Genomic DNA, 12,314 nt, shown 5'->3' on the forward strand with positions numbered 1-12,314 from the left:
GAGACAGACAGATACCAAGAGACAGACAGATACCAAGAGACAGACAGATACCAAGAGACAGACAGATACCAAGAGACAGATACCAAGAGACAGACAGATACCAAGAGACAGATACCAAGAGACAGACAGATACCACGAGACAGATACCAAGAGACAGACAGATACCACGAGACAGATACCAAGAGAGAGACAGATACCAAGATACAGACGGATACAAAGAGACAGACAGATACAAAGAGACAGACAGATACCAAGAGACAGACAGATACCAAAAGACAGACAGATACCAAGAGACAGACAGATACCAAGAGACAGATACCAAGAGACAGACAGATACCAAGAGACAGATACCAAGAGACAGACAGATACCACGAGACAGATACCAAGAGACAGACAGATACCACGAGACAGATACCAAGAGAGAGACAGATACCAAGATACAGACGGATACAAAGAGACAGACAGATACCAAGATACAGACGGATACAAAGAGACAGACAGATACAAAGAGACAGACAGATACCAAGAGACAGACAGCTACCAAGACATGGATACCAAGAGACAGACAGATACCAAGAGACAGACATATACCAAGAGACAGATACCAAGAGACAAACAGATACCAAGAGACAGACAGATACCAAGAGACAGATACCAAGAGACAGACAGCTACCAAGAGACGGATACCAAGAGACAGACAGATACCAAGAGACAGACATATATCAAGAGACAGATACCAAGAGACAGACAGATACCAAGAGACAGACAGATACCAAGAGACGGATACCAAGAGACAGACAGATACCAAGAGCCAGACAGATACCAAGAGACAGATACCAAGAGACAAACAGATACCTAGAGACAGACATATACCAAGAGACAGATACCAAGAGACAGATACCACGAGACAGATACCAAGAGACAGACAGATACCACGAGACAGATACCAAGAGACAGACAGATACCAAGAGACAGACAGATACAAAAAGACAGACATATACTAAGAGACAGGCATATACCAAGAGACGGATACCAAGAGACAAACAGATACCAAGAGACAGATACCAAGAGACAGACAGATACCAAGAGACAGACATATACTAAGAGACAGACAGATCCCAAGAGACAGACAGATACCAAGAGACAGACAGATACAAAAAGACAGACATATACAAAGAGACAGACAGATACCAAGAGACAGATACCAAGAGACAGACAGATACAAAAAGACAGACATATACCAAGAGACAGGCATATACCAAGAGACGGATACCAAGAGACAAACAGATACCAAGAGACAGATACCAAGAGACAGACAGATACCAAGAGACAGACAGATACCAAGAGACAGACAGATACCAAGAGACAGACAGATACCAAGAGACAGATACCAAGAGACAGACAGATACCAAGAGACAGATACCAAGAGACAGACAGATACCACGAGACAGATACCAAGAGACAGACAGATACCACGAGACAGATACCAAGAGAGAGACAGATACCAAGATACAGACGGATACAAAGAGACAGACAGATACAAAGAGACAGACAGATACCAAGAGACAGACAGATACCAAAAGACAGACAGATACCAAGAGACAGACAGATACCAAGAGACAGATACCAAGAGACAGACAGATACCAAGAGACAGATACCAAGAGACAGACAGATACCACGAGACAGATACCAAGAGACAGACAGATACCACGAGACAGATACCAAGAGAGAGACAGATACCAAGATACAGACGGATACAAAGAGACAGACAGATACCAAGATACAGACGGATACAAAGAGACAGACAGATACAAAGAGACAGACAGATACCAAGAGACAGACAGCTACCAAGAGACGGATACCAAGAGACAGACAGATACCAAGAGACAGACATATATCAAGAGACAGATACCAAGAGACAGACAGATACCAAGAGACAGACAGATACCAAGAGACGGATACCAAGAGACAGACAGATACCAAGAGCCAGACAGATACCAAGAGACAGATACCAAGAGACAAACAGATACCTAGAGACAGACATATACCAAGAGACAGATACCAAGAGACAGATACCAAGAGACAGACAGATACCACGAGACAGATACCAAGAGACAGACAGATACCAAGAGACAGACAGATACAAAAAGACAGACATATACTAAGAGACAGGCATATACCAAGAGACGGATACCAAGAGACAAACAGATACCAAGAGACAGATACCAAGAGACAGACAGATACCACGAGACAGATACCAAGAGACAGACAGATACCAAGAGACAGACAGATACAAAAAGACAGACATATACTAAGAGACAGGCATATACCAAGAGACGGATACCAAGAGACAAACAGATACCAAGAGACAGATACCAAGAGACAGACAGATACCAAGAGACAGACATATACTAAGAGACAGACAGATCCCAAGAGACAGATACCAAGAGACAGACAGATACCAAGAGACAGACAGATACAAAAAGACAGACATATACAAAGAGACAGACAGATACCAAGAGACAGACAGATACCAAGAGACAGATACCAAGAGACAGACAGATACAAAAAGACAGACATTTAACCAAGAGACAGGCATATACCAAGAGACGGATACCAAGAGACAAACAGATACCAAGAGACAGATACCAAGAGACAGACAGATACCAAGAGACAGATACCAAGAGACAGACAGATACCAAGAGACAGACAGATACCAAGAGACAGATACCAAGAGACAGACAGATACCAAGAGACAGATACCAAGAGACAGACAGATACCACGAGACAGATACCAAGAGACAGACAGATACCACGAGACAGATACCAAGAGAGAGACAGATACCAAGATACAGACGGATACAAAGAGACAGACAGATACAAAGAGACAGACAGATACCAAGAGACAAACAGATACCAAGAGACAGACAGATACCAAGAGACAGATACCAAGAGACAGACAGCTACCAAGAGACGGATACCAAGAGACAGACAGATACCAAGAGACAGACATATATCAAGAGACAGATACCAAGAGACAGACAGATACCAAGAGACAGACAGATACCAAGAGACGGATACCAAGAGACAGACAGATACCAAGAGCCAGACAGATACCAAGAGACAGATACCAAGAGACAAACAGATACCTAGAGACAGACATATACCAAGAGACAGATACCAAGAGACAGATACCACGAGACAGATACCAAGAGACAGACAGATACCACGAGACAGATACCAAGAGTCAGACAGATACCAAGAGACAGACAGATACAAAAAGACAGACATATACTAAGAGACAGGCATATACCAAGAGACGGATACCAAGAGACAAACAGATACCAAGAGACAGATACCAAGAGACAGACAGATACAAAAAGACAGACATATACAAAGAGACAGACAGATACCAAGAGACAGACAGATACCAAGAGACAGATACCAAGAGACAGACAGATACAAAAAGACAGACATATACCAAGAGACAGGCATATACCAAGAGACGGATACCAAGAGACAAACAGATACCAAGAGACAGATACCAAGAGACAGACAGATACCAAGAGACAGACAGATACCAAGAGACAGATACCAAGAGACAAACAGATACCAAGAGACAGATACCAAGAGACAGACAGATACAAAAAGACAGACATATACCAAGAGACAGGCATATACCAAGAGACGGATACCAAGAGACAAACAGATACCAAGAGACAGATACCAAGAGACAGACAGATACCAAGAGACAGATACCAAGAGACAGACAGATACCACGAGACAGATACCAAGAGACAGACAGATACCACGAGACAGATACCAAGAGAGAGACAGATACCAAGATACAGACGGATACAAAGAGACAGACAGATACAAAGAGACAGACAGATACCAAGAGACAGACGGATACAAAGAGACAGACGGATACAAAGAGACAGACATATACCAAGAGACAGACAAATACAAAGAGACAGACAGATACCAAGAGACAGACGGATACAAAGAGACAGAAAGACAAATATACAGAACTACAAACCAGTTGTTTTCACTTGTTGTTTATAGTGCGCAATAATATTATACCATGAGACCCTTGTATATTAACATTAACAAAAGAAACAACTTATATTTACTTTGTTCGTAAAGGTAGCTGAATTTTGTTAAACTGACAGAACGCTGGGCGTTCTGACTTAGGACAAGACATCCTTCGAGTGAACAATGACCTTTGCAAGCGATATGTTGTATTATGATAATGATTATGATTATTTTGATAATATCTTCATTAAAAGATGGGTGGGATTTTTAATTATTGCACAGTCAATATGGTCTTTATTGCTGTAGTAAGACTGAATGTGTGTGCCTGTCCTCTTTGGTCCCGAGTCTTCCACCACCCAAACACTACGCCTACAATCAAATATGTCTTATGCCCTTCAATTAATATCTTAAAGTACTTTGGTATTCAACCCATTGATACACAGAGGACGTGCAAAGTCCAAACTAGTACCTGTAATAATTGTGTCCTCCGAATAAAAATGAGAAAACATCCCACAGACACCACAGAAGGTGTCTGCAGACAAATGGACTTTCTGAGATGTTCCTAATCACTTATTCGAACATTTGAAAATGAACATATTGAAATCTCGCTTACATGTGACGTTTCCTTTGCGGTTCAGTATGTCTTACATTTTACCATAATAATAAAAAAAACCCATGAAAAGTAGACTCCTAACGTCACCATTGTTTACCATGGTTAAAGTCCTTTTTTAACGACATCACAAGATCACATTGATTTATTGATCATCAGCTGTTGGATGTCAAACATTTCACACACACACACACACACACACACACACACACACACACACACACACACACACACACACACACACACACACACACACACACACTATCCCACAGACAGAATAGCGCATACCACGGTCTTTGATATACCAGTCGTGGCTCACTGGCTAGAACGAGAAATAGCCTAATGGGCTGGTTTACCCTGGTATATAATACTGAAAAATAAACTTATTTCCAGAGACTTGTTTGTCTATAGACTGAAGTAAAATATTAGACTTGTGATGTCATTTCCGGTACGCATGTCGGCAGTTTAAGCCTTATAAACCTGACACGAGTGACTAATTTTTTTAAAGAAATACAATGAAGATTGTCGGAAACTAAATCGGAAATTAGACATTACATATTCAGCACGTGCCATTCACCCATTGCTTATGATTTTAGGCTCATATAGACTGAATGCGGCGCGTGCGTGCGGTCGTTAGTTTCAATGAGAGCATCTGCACTGGATGCGTGCGTCTGCAAAACGCATGCGGCCAGACGTAATGAAATATTCGTATATGCTGTATATGCCCAAAACGCAACTCGCAGACACGCAACAGTCGGACCGCACGCACGCGCCGCATCCAGTCTATATGAGCCTTTACTGGCCAAATCGATCAGGGTTTTAAAAATTATTTCTCAACATGCAAAACCTGGAACTTGAACACACTTGAACTATTTAGTAGTAAAGGATAAAACCCACATGCCAGCCTGTGTAAATACTCTCTCTAAGTTATTAATCAGTAAAGTGGTGTACAGGTTTTTTTCGGGCCATCCGATATAAAATAAAGCCTAATTTTGCACAAAACATTTTATAAATGAATATAAATTAAATTGTGTTCAGTGACAACTCCAGTGCCTAATATGCTGTTTAGTACGGAGGATGGATGTAAGCTTGGGGAAGGGTAGGCATGGGGGGAGGCGCTCTGGTATTGATAGCGGGGAAGCGTAAAAAAGAGTTAAAGTTTTGTTTTGTTTAACGACACTACTAGAGTACATTGATTTATTAATCATCGGCTATTAGGTAAATTTGACATATAGTCTTAGAAAGGAAACACGCTACATGTTTGCATTAGTAGCAAGGGATCTTTTATACGCACCATCGCACAGACAATATAACACATACCACGGCCTTTGACATACCAGTCGTGGTGCACTGTCTGGAACGAGAAATAGCCCAATGGGCCCACTGACGCGGATCGATCCCAAACCGACCGCGCATCAAGCGCAGCGTCCCGCTTACGTCCCGCTCCCGCCAAAGAGAGGACGTGTGTAAACAAAACAAAACAAACAACAACAACCTACCAAACCCGACACCCGAGGTTTGGCTGACGTACTTTAAAGGGAAGTCCTGAGTTGACAACCATTGTAAAATATTTCCGACCAATAGAGCCTTTTCGATGACGTATCATACAAATTAAATAAAAAAAAGTTGTTTAGAATGTCAATGTCTGTATTTACATTCCGCTGATTGATCGCAATGAATATGGACGTCTCAACGTGCGCTCTCAACATGCTCCCCCCCCCCCCACCTGGGGGGACTTATGGCAAGCTTTGGAATGCTTTTGGAGTGCTTTTGGAGTTCCGCGTTGCGTACACCGGGTCACGACCTTGGTGTACGGGGACGCGGATACCAAGAAGAGGAGCAGGAGAGGAGGTAGGAAGAAGGAGCATGCGCCAGGAGCTGCTCAGGGGTGGGGGGAGACCAAAGCGGGCGGCGGCGGTACCCTTTTGCGTCGCACCCCCCACCCCCCACCCCCCTCCCACGACTCCGCTGAAGAGGACGAAGACGCCACCGGCCGAAACGACCTCGGACGCAACATGCGACTTGCTGGTCATGGACAACGCCAGGTGGATGCCACTACGAGCTCCACACACTCAGGAAGCCTATTGGCAGAGATGGATAGCCACACCATCCATAGGATTGTCAAGACGATCTGCGGCGCCAGATACGAAGTCATCATCAAGGACTTGGCCACGAGAAAGCACCTTGTCCCGTCCCTGAGTGACACCGCTCCTCAGCTCGCCGTAGACGCAACCCTACCTAGGACAGGTAACCTCCTTTTTGGCCTCGTCGGACTTTTAAAAAAATTGGATCGTCATTCAAAATTTTATGTTTATTTTTTTGTAAACAGTCTAAAACACTTTAATTTCATAGCCCGTCAAAATTGCTCAAATCACCTTAAAACCTTTTCGGCCGAGTACTCTAATTTATTCCTGGATTTAATTGTTTTTGTTCCAGACATGCGCAGGTTATCTCAGCTGTTTTTGGGCCTAGGTCTCAGTACCTACGGTACTTCTAAATTTTTATTGCAAATTCCGCCCACCACAAAACACTTACCCCCCCCCCCCCCCCTCCCGACCACACCGGTATTCTAAAGAAGAAAATGTATTTAGTATGAAATAGATGTCGCTAAAAAGGTTCTATTATCGCAAACATCTTACAATGGCTGCAAACTCAGGACAGTCCCTTTAAGGTTGCTTGCTATTTAGTGTCCAACGTCTGGTTATTTCACACACATATGGGCTAGCAATCAGACCACTTAGTTTGAAACTAAATCACAGCAATCAAGACACTGCGGATTTTTAATTGATGCCGCCAGCTAATACCTGGTCTGCCAACAACTAACTATTAATTATTATGTCAGCAGTTAACTATTACAATTTATCATGTGACACAATTCAAAAAGAGGTCTTACTCTGGGTATGTGCCTAGGTAAATGCTGTTCATGAGAAATAAATTCCCAAGGAACATTAAGACGTAATCATTTTAGCCGAGTCTTATAAAAGAAAAACAGAAAGAGACAGACGAATATAGAGACCCAGAGATAGAGAGAGGAGGTGAGACCTAGGGGGAGACCATGGAGGTCTCAGTCGCAATGTCAACTCTGTCGTTTACCTAAGAGCTTAGACATATGTTGTTTTTTCTGTTAACTTGTTAATTATGTTTAATGTTGGAAAGTAAAATACAAGAACCTACATCACCAACTTGCGAACATATATATTTATTTATTTATTTATTTATTTATTTTATTTATTTATTTATACAATCAAAGTATGTCATATTTTTCAGATCACATACTTTGACAATTTGATAACTTTGGAAATAAGTGCAAATTAATCGAGGTTACGGCACTAGGTTTATTGATATTTAAGCAAACGTACTAGGGTGACAGTCCATAATTGACATATGCATGCATAGTCATCAAATAAAAATATTTCAATAGCAATTTCACGCAGAAAGCTGTCCAGCGTTCAGAAAAAATAAAACGTTAAGCACTAGTTTATTTTAATGTAAGGGCATCCAAAATGACGTCGTTTGAGTTTGATGTCATTTCTATTTAAAAAAGACACTGCGCCACATATTCTTACGTCATTCGAATATCTAGTAATGGCGGACTGGAATTAAAGTTGCGTGTACAGTTTACAAAATCGCGTTGGATTAAGCTTGACATTATAAGATAAAGAGATTATTACCCACGTGTGTTTCGGTATCGTCAATAACATATATTAGGAATAAAAATTATGTATGTGTGTGTTTGTCTATATATATATATATATAGTAGGTAGAGCACTCGCCTGAGATGTTTGGGTCGTAGGATCGAACCCCCATCGGTAGACCCATTCTCCATTTGGGTTTTGTACGTCCCAAGTTGCCCACCAGTGCCCTACAACTGGTATATCAAAGGAGGTCCTGTCTGTGGGAAAGTGAATATAATATATCGCTGTACTAGCTGATAATTTAGCGGATTTCCCCAAAGGTGATATGTCAGGATGATCAAATGTTTTACATCCAGTAGCCGGTGGTTTATAAATCAATGTGCTCTAGTTGTGTTGTTGAACAAAACAAACGTTGTTGTTGTTGTTGTTGTCTTGATTATTTGTTTCTTCTGTAGTTGTTGGGTTTTTGTTGTTGGTTTTTGTGGGGTTTATTTTATTTTATTTTTATTTTTATTTTTATTTTTATTTTATTTTAACTTTCGTTGAATTTCTAACATTTATTATAGACGTACTGATGAAATGGACGTACCAGTTGATTATGGCACAGATGAACACCAGAATCTGGTTAATTTTCTTCATGAATGTTAACCCTCTGTTGTCAATTAAGTTTCACGCATTTTGTCCAGTGCACACTCTTCTGCCATTTTGTCCAGTGCACACTCTTCTGCCATTTTGTCCAGTGCACACACTTCTGCCATTTTGTCCAGTGCACACACTTCTGCCATTTTGTCCAGTGCACACACTTCTGCCATTTTGTCCAGTGCACACACTTCTGCTATTCTGCACTGCATGTCTAGACACACTACATCCCATGTAATGTCTACAAACTGCTAATTTACTGCGATGACAGGAATTGAAACAAATATTTGTTTCCTATATTACCATGTATGATGATCTTAACCACCTGGTACTTTGTCTGGAGTAGTCCTGGCGGTATTCAACTCAGTCGGCAGAATAAAAAGTTTGTTTTGTTTAACGCCACCACTAGAGCACTTAGATTTATTAATCATCGGCTATTAGATGTCAAACATTTGGTCATTGTGATGTGTAGTCTTAGAGAAGAAACCCAGGACATGTTTCCATTAGTAGCTAGGGATATGTTATATGTACCATCCCACAGACAGGACAGCACACACCATGGCCTTATATATACTAGTAGTGGTGCAGTGGCTAGAATGAGAAATATAACTCGCAGTGTGCCCACTGACGGGGATTGATTCTAGACCGATTGGTAGAGCATTTTTCCGAGATGCTATTGGTGTACACATCATATAATTGTACCGCCCTCCACCCCAACCTTGTCTCAATTAGTGATCCACGATCGTGGTATGTATTGTCATGTCTGTAGAAAAGTGCATAAGTGTTGTTAATGCAGAAACGTAATGGGTTTCTTCAATAATTATACATTTCGAATAGTCGATAATTAATGAATTGTTGGTCACTTGTGGTGTTGTTGAAAAAAACACAAGCTTTAGTTTGGTCTGAAATATGATGAGACATGTGCAGGAGGCAGTAAATGATACATCTTTTCTTCTTTCTGTTTTTTTTTTTTTTTTTTTTTTTTTTTTTTTTTTCCCCCAATAATAGCACATATCACAGTATTGTTATGTCATTCATCACTGAGACGACCCACTGGACATTGTGGACTTCAACGGGGCGCCCTTTAACTAAAAGACAATCCCCTATCCGTACCTGTGGGCGACAGTGGTCATTTATAGAAATACTATTAACTATATTTAGTATATGTACATACACATATTGTGGTTTAGTCAACAGACAGCTCTGTCGAAACGTGTCTTTCTCGTACAAGCATTGAGCAGTTCGATTTTATTCAATCAATGTAATCGATTGTCTGTGCCACTTTTGTGCCAGCGGATACTAGCTAATTTTGAAAATACAGAAAAGGAAAAGAACACGTAATTTATAGCTCTATCCCACATCATATAAAGTCATCCATTAAATATATATATCGTCGCCTGAGAGCCAGAAGGACGTAAGTGCATCAAAATTCCTTTTTAAAAAGCCGAGATAATGAAGGAAAATGTTTTTCTTGATCAGTAGTTAAGATGTCGAATTTGTTTTAATGACAATGAAAGCTGAACATATTTACGATTTCTTTGTATATTTGCGGTATTTATAGCATATTAGGTGTTTTTGTTATTTGCTTAAATAGTTGTAGATATTCTTGATTAAATTAAATGCGTCATTTACGACCAACAGTATATCAAGTTAATTTAAATATTTATTCTGAAAGAACCATCACTTCTAAAACATTTAAGTTTTTTGCAAATCACATATTTATTTTTTAAAAGGAGAAAGTTTGTAAATAGAAAAAAAATCAGAAGCAAACATTCAAAAAGGAATACAAGTAGAAGTACGTATTAATAAAATCACCGCTTAAACAAAATATTACGTGAAAAAAAGTTATTTTACTTTTGTTAATAATAATACGATAAATAAAATCACCAATTGAACAAAATAATAATGTGGAAAAAAACAACTCTGACTCGTGAAATCCTTGTTTTCTTTGACCCACCCCTGATTTTGTGTGGTGCAGGGTTTCTGCCAGAGGGTAAAATGGGTATGGTACTATACCCAAATATTTTTGAAGAATTTTTTTTAAATTAAGTTTTTGTCAAAATTAATTACTCTTTTCATTACTGTATGATTTTCTTAATCCTAACCCTAAACTTAACCCATTTTCTTTCTGAGGGAGGACCCCCCCCCCCCCCTCCCCCCATATCTCTGTTGACTGTGGTTGCATTCAATTCCATAGAGCCATATACAAAAATGTCTATCTGGCAGAAACACTGTGGTGGTAGTGATCCATGTTCGTTGTTTGATGATAGTGCATCAGAATCAAACGACTTGTCCATACAAAACCTCTTTTTCTAGGCAAGTATTCGTTTCTGATGAGTCATCAAAAAAGCTGATGCCATGTTGTGTGCGGTGTTCTTTCCGTTTTCTTTGCGCCATGGGAGTTCTTTTGCAGATAGGTTTTGGTTCTGCTGCCTCAAGGTGTACTTCACTAGTTTCAAGAATACCTGGTTTATATCAGCTAGTGCAACAGACAAACTAGAATAGTTAAGCAAACTGAAACTGGTATCGTTTAATGAAGAAACTATGTTTAGCAGCTTATTGGTTTGGGATACACCGGGTTCAAGTAAAGCTCATTCAAAGGATATAGGGTTTACATTTCCAATGAGGGTGTGTACTGAATATCAAATCCAGAAGTAGTGAACACTATACCATGTCCACCTGTTGAGTATGCGGGATTCTCTCTAGGTAGTAAACCCTACAGCTTCTGCTGTGCGTTGGGTGTACTCTCCGGGTTCTGTTGTGTGTCCATTGATCTCTCCAGGTTATAATGTGTGTTCAGTGATCTCCCCAAATTCTGTTATGTGTCCAGTGATCTCTCCAGGTTCTGTTGTGTGTTCAGTGATCTCTCATGGTTATGATGTGTGTTCAGTGATCTCTCCAGGTGCTGTTGTGTGTTCAGTGATCTCTCCAGGTTCTATTTTGTGTTCGGTGATCTCTCCAGGTTCTGTTGTGAGTCCAGTGATCTGTCCAGGTTCTGTTGTGTGTTCAGTGATCTCTCCAGGTTCTGTTGTGTTCAGTGATCTCTTCAGGTTCTACTGTGTTCAGAGATATCTCCAGGTTATGTATGATGTGTGTTCAGTGATATCTCCAGGTTATGTATGATGTGTGTTCAGTGATATCTCCAGACTATGTTATGTGCAGTGTTCTCTCTCCGTGTTTTGTTGAGTGTTAAGTGATCAATCCCCCGGTTTCTGTTGTGTGTGCTAAATTACTTTCTGCGTCTGTTGTGAGTGATATGTCATGTTCAACTTTTGTTGTGTGTGCTATTTCATGATCATGGTATGTGGTATGTGTGTTCTGTCATGTTCTTCTTCAGGTTCTGTTGTGTGTACTATATCATGTTCAGGTTCTGTTGTGTGTGCCACGTCAAGTT

At 40.4% G+C, this 12,314-nt stretch overlaps 1 protein-coding gene across 1 annotated transcript in view; it reads left to right on the forward strand.

The window, feature by feature from the left end:
• The first annotated feature begins 6,739 nt into the window (after nt 1–6,739).
• LOC121369930 (cytochrome P450 10-like) overlaps nt 6,740–12,314 on the forward strand; it is a 55,181-nt gene continuing 49,606 nt past the window's right edge. The window contains exon 1 of the mRNA XM_041495012.1: nt 6,740–6,893. Within this exon, the coding sequence (XP_041350946.1) occupies nt 6,740–6,893 (154 nt within the window). The remainder of the gene's footprint in view (nt 6,894–12,314) is intronic.

This window comes from Gigantopelta aegis, chromosome 4 (assembly GCF_016097555.1).
Source record: "Gigantopelta aegis isolate Gae_Host chromosome 4, Gae_host_genome, whole genome shotgun sequence".
In the NCBI taxonomy this organism is placed as follows: Eukaryota; Metazoa; Mollusca; class Gastropoda; order Neomphalida; family Peltospiridae; genus Gigantopelta; species Gigantopelta aegis.